At 39.2% G+C, this 21,346-nt stretch overlaps 1 protein-coding gene across 6 annotated transcripts in view; it reads right to left on the bottom strand.

Annotated features, from left to right (window-relative positions):
• The window catches only part of lcor (ligand dependent nuclear receptor corepressor), a 42,047-nt gene that overhangs the window by 15,066 nt on the left and 5,635 nt on the right, over positions 1-21,346 (bottom strand). For 5 of the 6 annotated variants that reach the window (XM_083550906.1, XM_083550904.1, XM_083550903.1 and 2 more), the window contains exon 2: positions 10,119-10,457. In XM_083550906.1, the coding sequence (XP_083407032.1) occupies positions 10,119-10,457 (339 nt within the window). The remainder of the gene's footprint in view (positions 1-10,118; positions 10,458-21,346) is intronic. The other variant, XM_083550905.1, reaches the window with a different exon arrangement.

Genomic DNA, 21,346 nt, shown 5'->3' with positions numbered 1-21,346 from the left:
GCATAAATAGACTTTAACATTATAATAAATATAAACTTTAACTCATTTCAAACTGAGGCTAGTTTTTGTTTGATGTGTGTAAATTGTCTCTTTTCTCACCTTTAATTTCTTTTATCTACTAAATGCAAATTTAGTCTATTGTCTGTAATGTCTTGTTGTATGCTTCATTAATGTTTTGCCCCTGTTAAGTAAGACTACAAAACTATAACCTATTATTATACACTTATATTACACACTTAATTCTCTTTTGCACTTTGTCTTTTTGCACGCAAGAGCAGTCATCTTTAATAAATAAATAAATAAATACAAATAATGAGCTGGTAGGCAAGCTATGTATTTAAATTCGGAAAAAAGTGCCTAGAAATTGCTAAAGAACTGAGGACCCCGGTCTAAGAGGATATCACGCGGTAAGCCATGCAGGCAAAAAACACACTGGCGCAGAAGTAAGGCAGGGATGGCAGATTGGAAATAGACCTATTGTGGACCTTTAAAAATACCATTATATGTTTTGTTCCTATATGCTGAGGCAGTCTGCAGTCAGTTTTGATATTTGCATTGTGGTGTGTGTGTGTGTGTGTGTGTGTGTGTGTGTGTGTGTAGGAGGTATAAGGGTAGTAGACACTTCTCACAAATTCACAAGCCTGATCGGCTGTGGGTAAAAACCCGAAATAACGAAATAACTGTTTGTTTTTGTTTATTAATTAAATGTATGTCAGCACATGATGGCATCAAGACACTATATAAAATTACATTAACTGTTTAAAAAATATAATAAAATTTTTTTTTTGTGTGTATTTTATTGTTTATTTGTTGTTTTAGTGGAAAGTGCCTTGTGCTCCTTTTGGTTGCTTTAAGGCGCTCTATAAATAAAATTTTATATGATTTGATTTTATTTAAAATAAGACAAATATAATTTGAACCAATGTTAATGTTAACTTTTTAAATAAAATATTTGTATAATTGTTTATTTCTGTTGTTGAAATGATATAATACATCCTTTTAATTAATTGAAAACTTAAATATTGACCTTTTCATTATTATATTTTGTTATTTTATATTTTTAAGATGCTGAATGAAATTTGGAATTAGAACCATGAGGAATGGCAACATTTATTTATACTTATGCAGAAGTTATTGTTAATGTAGCTTTAAGAAATTTTCCCTCTTGGCTTGAGTCATTCATATCTGAAGCGATTGAGTTTCCACATTTTCCAGATAAATGTGAAATAATGTTATATAATCTTATGTTTACACATAGAAAGACATGTTTCCCTGATTTAAGCCCACAAAAAGTGCTAGCATTAGACTGGCTGGAGAATGTTAGCCTGCAGGATGGAGTTTACCAAGATGTCTATAGCTGACTTAATAAAGGAGTTACAATCAATAACAATATTGAGAGAGGTAGCTGATATGATGGAGAGGAGAAAGGTACATATGTTGTGTGTTCAGGAGACCAAGTGGAAAGGGAGTAAGGGCAGGATTGGAGGGGGGTTTAAACTGTTCTACCATCGTGTGGATGGAAAAAAAATGGTGTAGGTGTAATCCGGAAGGAAGAGTACAGTAAGAGCATAGTGGAGGTAAAGAAAGTTTATGAGTGATGAACGTGAAGCTGGAAGTTGAAGGCGTAATGATAAATGTCATCAGTGCTTATGCTCCACAAGTGGGTTGTGAGATGGAGGAGAAGAAAAAATTCTGAAGTGAGTTAGATGAAGTGGTGGAGAGTGTACCTAGAAATGAAAGATTGGTGATTGGGGCAGACTTTAATGGCCATGTGGGTGAAGGGAACAGACTTGATGTAGTGTGAGATTCTGGGAAGGAGTCAGACAGGGGCTCGGTGGTGGTGACTGGGTGCTGTATAATTGGGCAACTACTGCAGAAGTGATAAGGGAGACAACCAGGAAAGTACTTAGCATGACATCTGGAAATAGAAAGAAAACAAAGGGACGTGGTGGTGGAATGAGGAAGTGCAGGAAAAAATAAGGAGAAAGAGGATGGCAAACAGAATTGGGATCAGCAGAGCGATGAGAAAAGTAGGCAGGAGTACAAGGAGATGCGGCAGCAGGTGAATAGGGGTGTGGGAAAAGGCAATAAAGGATGGAGATGGAAATGTGTTGACTAGTGAGTAGAGTGTGTTAAGAAGATGAAGGGAGTATTTTAAACAGCTGGTAAATTAGGAAAATGAGAGCGAGAGAAGGTTGGATGATGTGGAGATGGTGAAGCAGGAAGTGTATAGGTTTAGTAAGGAGGAAGTGAGACGATTAAAAAGATGAAAAGTGGAAATTCAGTAGGACGAGATGACATACCGGTAGAAGCATGGAGATGTTTAGGAGAGATGGCAGTGGAGTTTTTAACCAGATTGTTTAACAAGATTATGGAAGGTGAGCAGATGCCTGAGGAATGAAGAAGGTGTGTTTTGGTACAGATTTTTAAGAAAATGGGAGATGTGCAGACCTGCAGTAACTACAGGGGAATAAAGTTGATCAGCCACACCATGAATTTATGGCAAAGAGTAGTGGAAGCTAGGATAGGAAAAGAAGTGACAGATGTGAGCACCATCTGTTCCATGCAGAGGAAGAGCACTACGGACGCGATATTTGCTTTGAGAATGTTGATGGAGAAGTATTGAGAAGGTCAAAAGAAGTTGCATTGTGTGTTTGTGTATGACAGGGTGCCGAGAGAGGAGTTGTGGTATTGTATGAGGACTTCAGCTGTGGCAGAGAAGTATGTGAGGGTGGTGCAGGACATGTATGAGGACAGTGTGACAGCAGTGAAGTGTGCAGTAGAAAAGACAGACTGGTTCAAGGTGGACGTTGGACTGCATTAAGGATCGGTTCTGAGCCCTTTCCTGTTTGCAGTGGTGATGGACAGGTTGACCGCTGAGGTCAGACAGTAGTCTCCTTGGACTATGATGTTTGCGGATGATATTGTGATTTGTGGTGAGAGTAGTCAGCAGGTTCAGAAGAACCTGTAGAGGTGGCGGTATGTGCTGTAGAGAAGAGGAATGAAAGGCAGTAAAAGAAAGACAAAGTACATGTGTGTAATTGAGAGAGAGGACAGTGGAGTGGTGCAGTTGCAGGGAGAAGAGGTGGAGAAGGTGGATGAGTTTAGGTACCTTGGGTCAACTGTGCAAAGTGATGGATAATGTGATAGAGAAGTGAAGAAAAAAGTGCAGGCAGGATGGAGTGGGTGGGGAAAAGTGGCAGGAGTGATTTTTGATAGAAGAGTATCTGCAAGAGTGAAAGGGAAAGTTTATAGGACTGTGGTGAGACCTGCGGTGTTGTATGGTTTAGAGACAGTGGCATTGACTAAAAGACAGGAGGTGAAGCTGGAGGTAGGAGAGCTGAATATGCTGAGATTTTGAAGTTTATTAGAGGGACCATGTATGTAGGCCGTTTTGGGGACAAAGTGAGGGAGGCATGTTTAAGAAGGTTTGGACATGTGCAGAGGAGGGACATGGGGTACATCGGTAGAAGAATGCTGCGGATGGAGCCGCCAGGAAGGAGGAAAAGAAGAAGGCCAAGGAGGAGGTTTATAGATGTGGTAAGGGAAAACATGCAGGTAGGTGGTTTAAAAGAGGCAGATGTAGAGGACAGGGTAGTATGGAGGCAGATGATCCGCTGTGGCAACCCCTAACAGGAGCAGGCAAAAGAAGAAGTCATTGAAGAGGAGAAAATTTGAAGGTGAGTATGCTGTTACATTTCTAAATATTTTCAAGTGTTTTCTCGAGGATTTTCTCGGGTGTAACTACGCCCGTTATCTGCTTTACATACTTTATTGCTTTAATAATAACAACTATGGCCACCACTGAATATATTTACAATATTGGCAATTGCAATTATTATTTATATAAAGTTTTACATTTTGAGCATGACAACATTTTGTAATAGGCCACATTAAAGTTGTCCATATATGGCCATTTTTGCAAAGCAAGTGATACATTAGTAAAAGGATAGCACACAAGCAAATATTTAGTTATGTGTTACAAATATCGGCTTAGATGTTTGTATGTGGCAGTGTCTCCTTTACTTTTAAAACTTATTCATCCCCCGCACTTTTTTTGGCAAGAGTGTTAGGGTAGAGTTTTTTAAGGGCCAGTGTGATTAAATCTAGATTTAAATGCAAAGAAACAAGATAGTTTATGCATGACCTGACATTTTATTACTATTGAAAATAAGGGGATGTGAACATGGGGCACTAAATACTCTCCTGCAGTGAATTTTTCTTCATACTCAAAGCCAGAGATTGATCTCAAGCAGAAAGTAAAAAAACGGACTCATAGAATAACTTATGATTTGCCAGAAAATGCCAAGAGTAGAGTTGCTGATGAGCTGATTTGACAACTGACGTGGTGTGCAGAGACACCAAGAACACCAAGAAACTTGATAGACACCATCAAGAAACTTGGTGTTCTTGAATCTTTCTACGATGGTTCTGTCAATGTGTGAAGGGGTATATTTGACCTTTTATACCCTTCTGAAGTCCACATCATCTCTTTAGTTTTGCTGATGCTGAGGTTGCCTTCACTGTATCTGTGATAGCGCGCTCACCTTATCTCTGTAAGCCGTCTCATCGCCATCAGTTATGGTACCCCAAGATGGAGGTGTCGTCAGCAAACTTAAAAATTATGCTGGAAATGTGCTGGGCAACACAGTGGTGTGTGAACAGGCAGTACAGGAGGGGACTTAGGACACAACCCTGTGGAGCACCAGTGCTGAGTTGTAAGATGAACTTCTGACGTTTTTCTTGTCCAGGTGTGTAAAAGCCTCATGTAAAAGCCTCAAGTGATGGCGTCCTTTGTCGATCTGTTTTCCCTGTATTTACAAGGCCTTTGGTAAGAGCATATTTTTATCATCTTTTTACACGTACCCGTGTATTGTTCTCAAATGTATCATTATTTTAAGTGACATGATGCAAACATTTTCATAATTTCCTTGCCTATAAATTTGAAGTAACCAGAGGTAGCAAAAGTACATGCATCCTTCACTTAAGAAAAAGTTAAAGTAAAGAGGTTTGGGCTCTGACATGTACTTAATAAAAAAATTGCCATTACTACTACCTGTTTTCATGTCACATTGGTAACTGGAGCTCACGTCATTAATATTAGGGCTGTCAACTGATTAAAATATTTAAAATCATATGACTCTCATGATTATCTCATGATTAATCACAACTTAATCACACATTTTTATCTGTTTTACAGGTACCTTAAGTTAACACTTTTTCAGTTTTTAATACTTTAATCAACATGGGCAGGGACAAATATCGATGCTTTATGCAAATGTATGTTTATTATTAGTGAAATCAAACTCACCATAGAGCATGAGGACAAAATATCCTTGTAAATGTTTTAAAGTAATTATGGTGTTATAAATTTCGTTAATCATCATTAAACCAAACGAAACCTTTGCTATGTTTACACACGGATGGTTAATGAGGTGATACCAGGAAAACTAACTTTCATATGGATTACATAATCAGAAAATATTCCTTTGGTTGTGAATTGTTTTATTTAATAGACATTTTGAGCTTTCTATTTATATATTTATAATGTCTGTGAGGCAAGTATTCACTGAGATTCAGGTTGTTTAATTTGTGTCTGTAAAGAGAGATGACAGACAGAGACAACAGAGAGTGCACCCAGTTTACATGGCTGAGAGCAGAGAAAAGATGATGATAATCAGGTTATCAGGAATGTCTCTGTTCTCAGTCATGTTAACATTACTGACTTCCTGTCTTATCCACATTAGCCCCATACTTCTTGTTGCCTTCTGACTTGCTCGTTGTTAGCTTCATATGCTAGAATATGCCTGAGGTGCACAATAGCCAGGAAATGATAAAACAGTGGCAGGTTGAAAAAGTCGCACAATGACAGGAAATAGTTGATGGGCTAAAAACGGTGTGCAATGAGAAGAAAAAAATTGACATTTCATCCAATAGATTAACTTTGGATTAATAAAGTAACAAGCCTGCTTTGAAAATGTCAGAAGTAGAAAGTACCGATATGTGTTTAAAAATGCAATGAGTAGAAGTAGAAGTAAAAAGTTGTCCAAAAAACGTATAGTAAAGTACTGATACCGGAGAAATCTACTTAAGTACAGTAACGAAGTATTTTGCATTTCGTTATTTCCCACCACTGCTAATAAATGTAGTATCTAGCATAAATAAACATAAACCTAACTGAGAACAGAGACATTCCTGATCATCATCATCATCATCTTTTCTCTGCTTGTGTTCTATATGGTGGTTGTTCATCCTGGACACATTCATTGGGTACAAAATTTTTTTATTTGTTTTTATATTAATATTATGTGAGGTCCAGTCACCAGCATGTCACTAAAACAGGTAGTAGTAATGTTTACTTTTTACTTAAGTACATGTCAGAGCCTATACTTAACGAAGTAAGGTAGTAGTAGTAGTAACAGTGTTTAGTCAGTACTTTAACTTTTAACAGAGTCTTTTAAAACATGAGTATCTGTAAACTTTATGTGCAGTACTTGATGTAGCCTGTGTATATCAATAATAAACAGCAGGTTTTTTTTTTGTCACCCAAAAGATCAAAAAGGCTGGGACAACCCTGAGGTTGCTTTTAATAAGGAACACGTTTGTGCTTTCATTGCAAAGCGGACAATTTTGTTTCTTGTCCTTTAAATAATACCAAGCTTGAAGGTAGGAGGTTAAAACCCCAGTGATGGCCACTTTAACCTTAAAATGTATAGTTTTGTAACTTTTTCTTGACTGTGTCAAAACATTGTACATTTGTTATTTATGTTGTTTTTTTTATTTCTATATGTCTGTAATTAATGTTAGGCTGTCTGGGGGATTCACAAAGTAATAATTTAATTGTATGGTGTAACAGACTGTTTTCTGTACATATGACAAACTCTTGAAAATGTTGAATATGAATTTAGAATCTGGTTCTTTGGGTGCCTTTTGGGTTTCACGCCAATGTGAGCAAAATAGTGTGGTGGCCATAAAGTTTACAAACGTTAGCATATTTTTGCTCATTATTGAGTTTCTCACGCTCCTGAATAGTTTGATGCTATGGAAATTGTAAAAAAAATCTTAGTACCAGTTCGCTTATGTACATTTTACATATAATCTGGACAGTGCTCTGTAGCGCCGACCAGAAGGCAACAGTTCGAAGAGAGAGTGGGCAGGGTGTGTGGGTTCCAAAGTTATTTTCTTAACCCTTTTCTTCACTCCAAGATCTTACTCATCCAGAGTGGAGAAAAGGGCTAAGAAAATCACTTTGGACCCCACACACCCAGCCCACTCTCTCTACGAACTGTTGCCTTCTGTTCGGCGCTACAGAGCACCGTCCACCAGAACAGCCAGGCACAAAATCTATTTTTTCCCCACAGGCTATAATCAGCATGAGCAATTAAAATATTTAGCCAGACAGTTAAATAATGCAATATATACAGAGTAAAAATGTTGCTAAATCAATGTACAGATGTTATTAACAAGTGTTCGGTTTACACTAAGAGTGCACTGGCTTGTGCAACCCTAATGTCTGGGTTTCAGGCAGAACTGATTCAAAGAATATGATATCTGCCAGTTCTTATTTTTTGAGAGGACACACAGCCAGAATGAAAGTAGTCATCTGGGCATGCAGCATTCTTAGTTTAGGGTTTTTCTGAGAGCAACACATATTTTACTTAATTTATCACTCCTGCTATCCACCCACTTAGGACATCAACAAGGAGATGCACTGAGCCACAGAAAGGATGCAGGGGTGATATACTTGAACAAAGAGAAATAGTTTATATCACTCTATTGACCTTAAGTCAAGTGGCAGATGCATGTTGTTCTTGCCATTATTTTTCAAAGTTATTTCCACTAATCTTTAAAATGCTAAATTAGAACATCAGCAATGAAGTAGTCTTGCAAGCACAAAGTAACTACACATTTTATTGTTATTTTATGCTTAAGAGCCTAAAAAAAACCCCATTAAAAACACACACGGATATATGCGGATCACAAACCTAAATTCCATACTGGATCGGTCAAGGCCCAGGTTACTAACGACCGCCAAAGGTATTGTTAGCCGACAGGGTACCTGTGGAAATTGGGCTACTGTTGGCCAAAGAAGAAAGGAGATTGGGAATACATCTACAGAGAGAGCAGGGGAAGGAGAAGTGGAGGAGAGTGGAGGTTAGGGTTGGTACTTCAAATGTTGGTACTATGACTGGTAAAAGGAGGTAGCTGATATGAAGGAGAGGAGAAAGGTAGACATGTGTGTTCAGGAGACCAAGCGAAAAGGGAGTAATTTCAGGAACATTGGTGGGGGTTTTAAACTGTGGTGTAGAAGGAAAAAGAAATGGTGTAGAGGTGATTCTGAAGAAACAAGTTTAGTAAGAGTGTAGTGGAGGTGAGGAGAGTTTCTGATGGGTTAAGAACATGAAGCTGGAAGTTGAAGGGGTGATGATAAATGTCTTCAGTATCTATGCTCCACAAGAGTGGTAGTAAAATTGAGGAGAAGGAAAAATTCTGGAGTGAGTTGGATGAAGTGGTGGAGAGTGTAACTAGGAACGAATAAGTGGTGATTGGCACACACCCGTCACACACCCTTTTCACTCTCCTGCCATTAGTAAAACGGTTCCGAAGCATTCGGCCCGCCACATCCAGACTGTGTAACAATTTTTTCCCGCAAGCCATCGGGCTCCTCAATACACAGAACTGAAATGGAACTCACTCACTCACTCACTCCCTCACTCACTCACTCACTCACTCACTCACTCACTCAGTTTTTACAGTTCTCCTCGCACAGTACTGTATAATCAGAGTATACAGTAGGTTAATTGGTCGGCGCTATCTTAGGTTGTGTGTCTTGTCTTGTGTTGTTTGTCTGCACTGTCTGTTTGTACTGTTTTTTGTCTGCACTGTTTGCACTAGGTTGCACTCGATGCACTTTACGTAGCTTGTGTTGTGTTGTAGCTCTATGTTCTTTAGTGTAGCACCAGGGTTCCTGAAGAACGTTGTCTCATTTTTACTGTGTACTTTGTTCCACTGTGTATATTAGAAATGACAATAAAACCCTCTTGACTTGACTTATTTGCTTTGAGAATGTTGATGGAGAAGTATAGAGAAGGTCAGAAGTAGTTGCATTGTGTGTTTGTGGATTTAGAGGAAGCCTAAGACAGGGTGGAGAGAGGAGTTGTGGTATTGTGTGAGGAAGTCTGGTGTGTCAGAAGTATGTGAGGGTCGTGCAGGACATGTATGAGGACAGTGTGACAGCAGTGAAGTGTGCAGTAGAAACAACAGACTGGTTTAAGGTAGAGGTTGGACATGCAGTAGATGAGCCTGGAGAGGTGGAGGTATGCGCTGGAGAGAAGGGGAATGAAAGTAGGAGTAAGACAGAGTACATGTGTGTGAATGAGAGGGAGGGCAGTGGTGTGGTGTGGTTACAGGGAGAAGAGGTGGAGATGGTGGAGGAGTTCAGGTACCTGGTGGTCAACAGTGCAAAGTAATGGAGAGTGTGTTAGAGAAGTGAAAAAAAAAAGAGTGCAGGCAGGGTGGAGTGGGTGGAGCAGAGTGGTAGGAGTGATTTGTGATAGTAGGGTATCTGCAAGAGTGAAAGGGAAAGTTTATAGGACTGTGGTGAGACCTGCGATTTTGTATGAATTAGAGACAGAGGCACTGACTTAATGACAGGAGGTGGAGCTGGAGGTAGCAGAGATGAAGATGTTGTGATTAGAGGGAGGCCAAGGAGAAGGTTTATGGATGTGGTGAGGGAAGACATGCAGGTAGTTGGTTTAAAAGAGGCAGATAAAAACGGAAGATCCCCTATGCTAACCCCTAACAGGAACAGCTAAAAGAAGAAGAATTGTACTGCTTTTTTTTATTATATGTAATTGATGTAACCTGATGCCAAACTATTCAGAAATAAGTCAATTAATGAATGAGAAGTGTTATGAATTGTGTACACACGAGTATTCATAAGTTTCATGCTGGGAATCAAGCATGGATTCGCAATTCGATTCTGTTCACATGGTGGGGATGAAAAGGTTTATTGTTCTTTACCCTCTTTAGAGTTATTATTATAGCTTCAGTTAGTTGTTAAATGTATTAATTGAACTGCTTAATAGATATTTTTAGCTCCTAATTAAAGTATTTACCTTGGTTACTGGACTCACCAGTCTTCTTAACTGTGAGGTCCAGTGGAGAATTCTGGTCAGCCATGAAACCTTTGCAAAGGACAGAATTCTGTGATGAGGCAGCAATGATGGTACCTGTGTAACCAAAGAGGCAGTTGGGTATGTTGGCAGCTGGGTCTAACAAGGGTGCTTTTGGCAGGCTTTGGTAGGTGGCGTTTTTAAGTACTGATTGGACAGGTGGTAAATCCTGAGCTGAACTGTTTTTTGAGGTATATTCCAAGGCAAGCTTTTGAATCATACACTGCACAATCTTCTTTGCAGCTGGAGTGATGAGGGGATGCAAGAAGCTCGACAGGTCTGCTGTAGAATGAATAGAGAACAGAGGAGAATATAATTAGAGACAATTCAATCACCAAAAATGATTAGGAAAGCAGGATTTCAGTAGAGGCACACCATTTAACCTGGTCAGGTGTTATTCCTGAAAAAAAGGTAAACAGACTGGCAAGTCTCTCTCTCTCTCTCTCTCTCTCTCTCTCTCTCTCTCTCTCTCTCTCTCTCTCTATATATATATATACAAACCAGGGGTAAATAACGTTACACAAAATTCACGGTTCGGTACACGAGTTTTTAAGTCACGTTTCGATTACATTTTATTACATTTAGGGAAGAAATGCAAAACATAAAATTGCTTGTCACTTTTTATTAAAGCATTTTATTATTAACATTTATGAACAGTTTTGACATTTTAAATAAAATATAAAAATAATTTATATTTTACAATAAAAATACAATACGTGTACTGTTGGACCCCTAATATGACAATACATATATACACTACCAGTCAAAAGTTTGGACACATTCAACAATTCTTAATTTTTCTTGTTTACCGTATTTTTTGCACTATAGGGCGCACTAGATTATAAGGCGCACTGTCAATGAATGGTCTATTTTCGATCTTTTTTCATATATAAAGCGCACCGGACTATAAGGCGCATTAAGCGAAAAAAAAAAAAAAGATAAGTCAGTCAGTCAAACTTTATTAAACGCGTTCACAATAACTCTGAACATTATTCAAACGTTAATGCGCGTATTCGCAATAACTACCAACCTTGTTCAGTTTTAACACGTAAAATACAACACAATACACTCACTTTTTCAGTTTATTCCTCATCCACAAATTCTTCAAATTCTTCATCTTTAGTGTCCGAGTTTAACAGTTGGGCGATTACGGCATCCAACATGCCCGAATCCCTCTCGTCATTATCCGAGTCAGTGTCGTTGCTGTAATCTTTTGGCAGTTGCTGCGAGATGGTAGTTCGTGTGCGGATAGAGAGATTACGTCTTTTCATAAAACGAAAGCACCAAGAAGGACCACCTCGACAGTCATTGATATTTATGTCCCGTGCTAACGCTGTTGCCTTCAGTCGATTAGAGACTGTAGAGACGCTTCTACCTGCTGCTCTCCGTTCAATAACCCACTGTTCTATTTTGTCCTCTAACTGTGGCCATCTCGCTTTTTCCCCCAGAAACTCTGTGTGGTCTTCTTTACTTGGCGCAGGTCATCTTCTTGCTTCCTCCACTTCCGTACCATTGATTCATTAATGTTGAATTCTCTCGCAGCTGCTCTATTCCCATGTTCTACTGCGTGACTGATAGCCTTGAGTTTGAGGTCTGCGTCGTAGGCGTGTCTTTTGACAGGTGCCATTTTGGGATCCTTATACACACACTGTAATATTATGGTGAAGCACAGTATGTATTACTCTGCGACACTTCTGGCTACGGTAGCCGTAATGCTGCAAGCGGTGCGGCTTTGTAGTTTACCAAAGTCGTACTAAAACATTTTGACTTAGCGCCGTGAGCGCCTTGTACCACACAAAATCGCTTAGAGGTCAGTAAGCAAAACCAGAATTAATCCATACATACGGCGCTTCGGATTATAAGGCGCACTGTCGTTTTTTGAGAAAATTAAAGGCTTTTAAGTGCGCCCTATAGTGCAAAAAATACGGTACTTGTTTTTGTATACTTATGTTTTTTATATTGAAATTATGACAGAACAAATATGAAATTATGCAGTCAACAAAAAAAATAAAATAAAAAATTGTTCAATAACAGTATATGTTTTATATTTTTATTTTTCAAAGTAGCCACTTTTTATTTGATTACAGCTTTATACACTCTTGGTATTCCCTGAGTCAGCATAATAACTTAGTCATTGGAAATGTTTTCCAACAATCTTAAAGAGGTGCTAAGTACATGATTGCTACTTTTCCTTCACTCTCCGGTCTAACTCATCCCAATTCAGGTCAGGTGATCATGGAGGCCAGGTCATCGGATGCAGCACTCAATCACTCTCCTTCTTGAAAAATAACAGTCATTGAGTCATTGTCTTGTTGGAAAACCAATAATCGTCCCACTAAATGCAAACATGGCATTTCACTGCAATATTCTGGGGTAGTCATGGTGGTTAGGTGATCACACCGCCTCCGCCACTCTTTACATTGAGAACTACACATTCAGTAACCACTATGTACAGGTGCATCTCAATAAATGTAAATATCATTAAAAAGTTTTATTTTAGTAATTCAATACAAAACGTAAAACTCGTATATTATATAGATTCATCACACACAGACTGATATATTTCAAGTGTTTATTTCTTTTAATTTTTTTTTCTTTTGGCCCACATTTAACAAAAACCCACCAATCTCAAAAAAATGTAATATTTCATATGACCAATCAAAAAAATCATTTTTAGTGAATTGTTGGCCTTCTGGAAATTATGTTTATTTACTGTATATGTACTCAATACTTGGTAGGGGCTCCTTTGCTGTGGCAATGCTGAGGTGGTATGGAAGCCCAGGTTTCTTTGAAAGTGGCCTTAAGCTTATTTGCATTTTTTGGTCTCTTGTTTCTCATTTTCCTCTTGACAATACCCCATAGATTCTCTCAGGTCTGGTGAGTTTGCTGGCCAGTCAAGCACACCAACACCACGGTCATTTAACCAACTTTAGTGCTTTTGGCAGTGTGGGCAGGTTCCAAATCCTGCTGGAAAAATGAAATCAGCATCTCCATGTCTGTTCACTCACTTTACATCTAACACTTAGCAGTTACAACCAAAAAGCTCAAATTTGAACTCATCAGACTAAAGAATAGTTTTCCACTGTGTGAGGAACAACCAGACTCTGCTACTAAGGTGAGGGTGTGGAAGATTTCATGTCACAGGTCATACCCCATGGCAACTACTGAGCACAACAAGAAGACACATTCTAAATATACTGCATCAGCAAGGTCTCTCCCAGACAAAGATTTCAAAGCAGACTGGACATACAAAGTATTTGGACATACAATTACACAAATCACTTCTCACCTCTCCTCTGTACTAATAATAAAACTCCACTTAGATTATTTGAGTTAAGCCTAATTTAATCTACATCCAAACAATAATTTCCATTTTATTGGAATTTTTTCATTTTTCTTCCCCTAAAAACATTATTTTTTTTTTTACCAAATTGAATCACTGCCGTAAAGAGTAAACCTTTCTAAAAATTGGTGTACTTGATTTTTAATTTATGGTATGGTTTGTTTATAGCGGTCAAAGATGAAGTGAAAGCATCTCAGCAACTGTGGGACATAATTTATGGATCTTTGTAGCTCAAGAACTATGAGGATGGATTTAAACTGGAATTAATATAAACAGCCTGCTACAATGGCATATGACTGGTTTCTCTCAAGGTTTTATCCTCATTCTATCTTAGGCATTTCTTCCTTGCCACTGTGACCACTGGCTTGCTCATTAGGGATAAACTTAGAACGGATTTGTAAGGGATTAATCGACACTAAACGTATCGGCACTAACATACAAATAAAAATTTAATGGCCTATTTATCTCTGTAATGGTACTTTGGGAAACGGTCCACTGCTATAAAAATAAAACTGAATTAAATATTAAATGAAACATTTCCAAATAAATATATTTACTGCTAACTTGGTTTTAAATGTAGACTGACTGTGATAAACTGCTGTCTTGCTGCTGTTTAATTTAATGTTTTAATGCTTATATTGTACAAGAAAAACAAAGAAATGGCCAAAATCTTGACCTATGCTAAAACATTTGGGTGTGAGATAAAAAAATATCATCAAAAGATTCTTTTTTAAATAATTTAAAGTTTTAGCTTTCATTTCATTAGATATCAAACATGGTACCGGATGGCACATTTTGTCTGCACCCACCCGTGTTTGTTCCTTGTGCAGAACAGCCATTCCAGACAGTTGGGATTTTCTGTTCATCTCCGAGATCCAGCAGTATGCACTGCCAATGCTTGAGTTTCATGTTGTGAATTTATGTTTTGAATCCATGTTAATCTGGTATAATTGTTTTGACCTGTGCCTGTTTTAAAACTGTTTGTTCTGTTCCTTTTGTTGGTTTTGTAGCTATTTTGTAAATAAGCACTGTATTTGTAAATATATGTCTATACATTGACTGACCACAATATAGGCATATGTTTAGGTGTGACTGCCTTCTATTTTGAATATGGATTTTGTTTTCACGGTTTTTGGGAATAGTGGTAGAAAATTATCTTTACTTTATGTGTGCTTTTTGTAGGTAATGTCCACTAACAAATATATTTGTATCGTCGTCTTCTCCTTCTTTCGGCTACTACCATTAAAGGTCGCTACAGCAGATCATCCGTCTTCATACCCCCCCCCGTCCTCTACATCTGCCTCTTTCAAACCAACTACCGTATTTTCCGGACTATAAGCCGCTACTTTTTTCCACGTTTTGAACCCCGTGGCTTAAACAACGAAGCGGCTAATTTATGGATTTTTCCTGGGGTTTTCCCGGTTTCACAAACTTCAAGCCAAAAAACTGAGCCCCAAAACGTTAGACCAATGAAATTGCCGAACGGGTTCAGGAGAACCAATGAAACTCTTTATATTAAATTAGATGTGCTCCCACTGAATCGGGCCGCACCACATCATAAATATGGATGAGGTTCTTCTGACGTTTGACCTGCCGCTCACTCGGACTGTCAACAGGAAATGCGACGTCACGCTGAAAACAACCGGGCATGAAAAAACACACTTTACCTGTGTTCTGAGCTTCACCGATAGTGATTTTTAAACGCACGACGATGCCAAAAGAAAAACTCTCAAGAGAAATAGTTGTGAAAGGAAGGAGGAAGACAGTGAACAATGACTTTCTTGGTAGGCTACTGTTTAGATACAAGCCCTGTAACAGACACCGTCTTTCATTAAAGCCTGTGTAAAGTTCATTTACACGAGTAAATTTACCAAGTTTCAATGTAGGCACCTGCGGCTTATAGACAGCTGCGGCATATTTATGTAAAAAAAAAAATCTTTGTAAAATTCTGTGGGTGCAGCTTATATTTGGGTGCATTTAATAGTCCGGAAATTACGGTGCCTGCATGTCTTCCCTCACCACATCCATAAACCGCTTCCTTGGTCTTCCTCTTTTCCTCCTTCCTGGAGTCTTCATCCTCAGTATTCTCCTACTGATGTACCCCATGTCCCTCCTTTGCACATGTCCAAACCATCTCAATCTCACCTCCCTCACCTTGTCTTCAAACCGTCCTACATGCGATGTCCCTCTAATAAACTCATTTCTAATCCTGTCCATCGTCATCACTCCCAATAAAAGTCTCAAAATCTTCATCTCTGCTACCTCTAGCTTCGCCTCCTGTCTTTTATTCGATGCCACCGTCTCTAAACCATACAACATCTCAGGTCTCACCACAGTCGTATAAACTTTCCCTTCCACTCTCACAGATACTCTTCTATCACAAATCACTCCTGCCACTCTTCTCCACCCACTCCACCCTGCCTGCACTCTTTTCTTCACTTCTCTAACACAGTCTCCATTACTTTGCACTGCTGACCCGATGTACCTAAACTACTCCACCTTCTCCACCTCTTCTCCCTGCAACCACACCACTGCCCTCCTCGACTTTCATTCCTCTTCTCTCCAGCGCATACCTCCACCTCTCCAGGCTCCAACAACTTCTCTCAGCCTGGCTTCCACTACTCTTTACCATAACTTCATGGTGTGACTAATCAACTTTATTCCCCTTTAGTCACTGTAGGTCTGCACATCTACTTAATTCATAAAAACCAGTACCAGCACACTCCTTCTCCATTCCTCAGGCATCCTTTTATCATTCAAGAACTTGTTGAACAACCTGGTTAAAAACTCCACTGCCATCTCGCCTAAACATCTCCATGCTTCTACCGTTATGTCATCTGGTCCAACCGACTTTCCACTCTTCATCCTCTTAATCGCTGCTCTCACTTCCTCCTTACTAATCCTATCCACTTCCTGCTTCACCATCTCCACATTATTCACCCTTCTTTCTCTCTCTCATTTTCCTCATTCATCAGCTGCTCAAAATACTCCCTTCACCTTCTCAACACACTCTCCTCACTAGCCTACACATTTCCATCTCCATCCTTTATTGCTCTAACTTGCAGCACATCCTTCCCACCTTGATCCCTCTGCCTGGCCAATCAGCACAAATCCTCATATAATACTCCTGCCTACTTTTCTCATCACTCTGTCGATCCCAATTCTGTTTTGCCAACCTCTTTCTCCTTATGCTGTCCTGCACTTCCTCATTCCACCACCATGTCTCTTTGTCTCCCTTTCCATTTCCAATTGTCACACCAAGTAGTTGCTCAATCATCCAGCACCTCTTCACCACCACAGAGCTCCTGTCTGACCTTTTCCCTGAATCTCACACTACAGTCTTCCTCCTTCAGTTTTCACCATCTAATTCATTTTCAGTCCTCACTATCCATCTCTTCTTCTTCACCTCCAAAACCATCCTATGCTGTCTAGCTACACTGTCCCCCGCCAACACCTTGAACACCCTGCCAATCTCCTACATAAAAAATAGTCCACCTGTGTGCACCTCCCTTCACTTTAATGTCACCTCATGATACTCCTTCTTCTTAAAAGTGTTCACCACTGCCATTTCCACCCTTTTAGCAAAATCCACCACCATCTGCCCTTCCACATTCCTCTCCTTCAAACCATACCTACCCATCACCACCTCATCACCTCTGTTTCCTTCACCTACATGCCAATTAAAGTCCCCAATCACCAATCTTTCATTCCTACACCTTCTACCACTACATCTAAATCACTCCAGAATTTTTGTGCCAACATTTAAAGTACCAACTCTAACCTCCACTCTCCTACACCTCTTTTTCTGTTGTCTCTGTAGACATCTTCCTCCTCTCCTTCTCCTCCTTCGGCCAACAGTAGCCCAATTTCCACCAGTACCCTGTTGGCTAACAATACCTGTGGCGGTCGTTGGTAACCCGGGCCTCGACCGATCCTGTATAAATTTCTGATTCGTGATCCGCATATTTGATTTGTCACGTTTTACGCTGGATGCCTTCCTAACGCAACCCTCCCCATTTATCCGGGCTTGGGACCGGCACTAAGAGTGCACTGGCTTGTGCAACCCTAATGGCTGGGTTAACAAATATATTTCTAACACAAAAAAATTACAACCCTCTGAATATAAATAAACAAACATATACATATATATTACATATATCACATACAGTGAGGAAAATAAGTATTTGAACACCCTGCTATTTTGCAAGTTCTCCCACTTAGAAATCATGGAGGGGTCTGAAATTGTCATCGTAGGTGCATGTCCACTGTGAGAGACATAATCTGAAAAAAAATCCAGAAATCACAATATATGATTTTTTAACTATTTATTTGTATGATACAGCTGCAAATAAGTATTTGAACACCTGAGAAAGTCAATGTTAATATTTGGTACAGTAGCCTTTGTTTGCAATTACAGAGGTCAAACGTTTCCTGTAGTTTTTCACCAGGTTTGCACACACTGCAGGAGGGATTTTGGCCCACTCCTCCACACAGATCTTCTCTAGATCAGTCAGGGTTCTGGCCTGTCGCTGAGAAACACGGAGTTTGAGCTCCCTCCAAAGATTCTCTATTGGGTTTAGGTCTGGAGACTGGCTAGGCCATGCCAGAACCTTGATATGCTTCTTACAGAGCCACTCCTTGGTTATCCTGGCTGTGTGCTTCGGGTCATTGTCATGTTGGAAGACCCAGCCTCGACCCATCTTCAATGCTCTAACTGAGGGAAGGAGGTTGTTCCCCAAAATCTCGCAATACATGGCCCTGGTCATCCTCTCCTTAATACAGTGCAGTCGCCCTGTCCCATGTGCAGAAAAACACCACCAAAGCATGATGCTACCACCCCCATGCTTCACAGTAGGGATGGTGTTCTTGGGATGGTACTCATCAGTCTTCTTCCTCCAAACACGTTTAGTGGAATTATGACCCAGAAGTTCTATTTTAGTCTCATCTGACCACATGACTTTCTCCCATGACTCCTCTGGATCATCCAAATGGTCATTGGCAAACTTAAGACGTGCCTGGACATGTGCTGGTTTAGGCAGGGGAACCTTCCGTGCCATGCATGATTTCAAAACATGACGTCTTAGTGTATTACCAACAGTAACCTTGGAAACGGTGGTCCCAGCTCATTTCAGGTCATTGACCAGCTCCTTCAGTGTAGTTCTGGGCTGATTTCTCACCTTCCTTAGGATCATTGAGACCCTACGAGATGAGATCTTGCATGGAGCCCCAGTCTGAGGGAGATTGACAGTCATGTTTAGCTTCTTCCATTTTCTAATGATTGCTCCAACAGTGGACCTTTTTTCACCAAGCTGCTTGGCAATTTCCCCGTAGCCCTTTCCAGCCTTGTGGAGGTGTACAATTTTGTCTCTAGTGTCTTTGGACAGCTCTTTGGTCTTGGCCATGTTAGTAGTTGTAGATTCTTACTGATTGTATGGGGTGGACAGGTGTCTTTATGCAGCTAACGACCTCAAACAGGTGCATCTAATTTAGGATAATAAATGTAGTGGAGGTGGACATTTTAAAGGCAGACTAACAGGTCTTTGAGGGTCAGAATTCTAGCTGATAGACAGGTGTTCAAATACTTATTTGCAGCTGTATCATACAAATAAATAGTTTAAAAATCATACATTGTGATTTCTGGATTTTTTTTTTTAGATTATGTCTCTTACAGTGGACATGCACCTACGATGACAATTTCAGACCCCTCCATGATTTCTAAGTGGGAGAACTTGCAAAATAGCAGGGTGTTTAAATACTTATTTTCCTCACTGTATATATATATATATATATATATATATATATATATATATATATATATATATATATATATATATATATAATCACATATATCACATATCACACACACATATATATATATATATATATATATATATATATATATATACATATATATATATATCACATATATCACATATCACACAACATATATATATATATATATATATATATATATATATATATATATATATATATATATATATATAATATATATTTTATATATACACAGTGGTCCCCCCGGTTATCGAACGGCTCGGATATCGAACATTCCGTATAGCGAACGGTTTTCCGAACGAAATTTGGGTTCGGTGAACGAACAAAGTTCCAGTTATCGAAACGCCACCCATGCTGCCCCACCCAGCGCGAGGGGAAGAAACTGCTTCCGCTTCAACCATCGCTGAGTAAGCATCTATCGCAACTTCTGTTTGTGAACAATATTAGTGATATTTAGCCGTAAGTACGGTAATCATTTTGTTTCTTACTCTTGTAAAGTTGTTAATTTATACTTTTACCGAGCCAACACAAAATACCCGCAGAGATCGAGATAATCCGGCAAAAGGCAGTCCATAAATAATATCCACGGTGCTTTACGGAGGAAGCCCGATTGCGATGAGCTCAATGTGGGCGGGGCACGCATGAGCGAAGGAACAGGGCATTCCCTGAAGCACCGAGGTATGACAGCCACCGAAGGGGGCGTGGCAGGGGGATTCCTGACTATTAATACGGCTAAAAACAGGAAAAAATTGTTAATTAATGGGTATTGGTGGAGTTCGGGAACGGATTAATTGGTTTTCCATTATTTCTTATGGGATAATTTGGTCCGGTTTTCGAACATTTCAGATTTCGAACAGTTTTAAGGGACGAATTGAGTTCGATAACCGGGGGACCACTGTATATATATTTTAGGGATGCACTGAAATGAAAATTCTTGGCCGAAACCCGAAAAAGAGGAAAGCAAGGCCGAAAACCGAAACGCCGAAAGAAATTTTGCCAATTATTATTACCATTGCATTTATGGCTATGACGGTGTACTAAACGTACTAAAATCAAGGCATTTCAATTGCATAAATTAATAATAAAGTTTCAATGAATAAATCAATTACAAATTATGAAAATATTTATTTATAGCACATTGCAACAATGCACAGGATAAAATAAATTAAAATTCAAACCTAAATGCACTCATGTGTACAATAAATAATAATGTACAGGCCCTCTGGCCTGCTAAAAGGGTATAAGATTAAATATGTTCTTTCATAAAAACAAAGTGCATTCAGAACAAGTGCAACTGCTTGAAGATACAATATTTTCACTGTAGGCCTACAACATAATAGTGTATCAAAACAAAGACCATATGTTAACTGTAGAACTTTAACAACAAATGCACCAAGAATTGCAGATGTGCAAAGTGGATAATAAATATTTAAACACTAGACAAGCCCATTCTACTTCTTGAGGTAAAGTGGCAGGTTTTTCTTGATAAAGAGTAGCTTCTCTGCTTTATCACAGTGAAGTAAGTCTGTTCCTCTTCTCATCGAGAACATGGGCTGCTGCACTGAACAGTTTTTCGCGGTCAGTGCTTATGCACGGAGCAGACAAGTACTTGCATGCCAACTTTGCCAGGTCAGAAAAGCGGCCGTGATTATTTTTCCATTGCTCGGAGGGGTTTTGCTCCCTTGAAATTACGGCATTACATGTTTTGCAAATCGCTATCCGTGGGTCTTTTTCAGATATACTGAAATACGTCCACACCGCAGACTTGTTTCAGACAAGCACATTCAGGCACCGGTTTCTGTTTGCGTCATCACAACAAACTGTTTCGGCCAAATATTCGGTGGCCAAATATTCGGTGCATCCCTAATTAATATAAATTATATATATATTATATATACACATACACAGTACAGACCAAAAGTTTGGACACACCTGCTCATTCAAGGAGTTTTCTTTATTTTCATGACTATGAAAATTGTAGAGTCACACTGAAGGCATCAAAACTATGAATAAACACATGTGGAATTATATACAT

Source organism: Silurus aristotelis (assembly GCF_946808225.1).
Source record: "Silurus aristotelis genome assembly, chromosome: 9".
NCBI lineage: Eukaryota > Metazoa > Chordata > Actinopteri > Siluriformes > Siluridae > Silurus > Silurus aristotelis.
The sequence above is the reverse complement of the archived record's forward strand: the minus strand, read 5'-3'. Positions and strand labels throughout refer to the sequence as shown.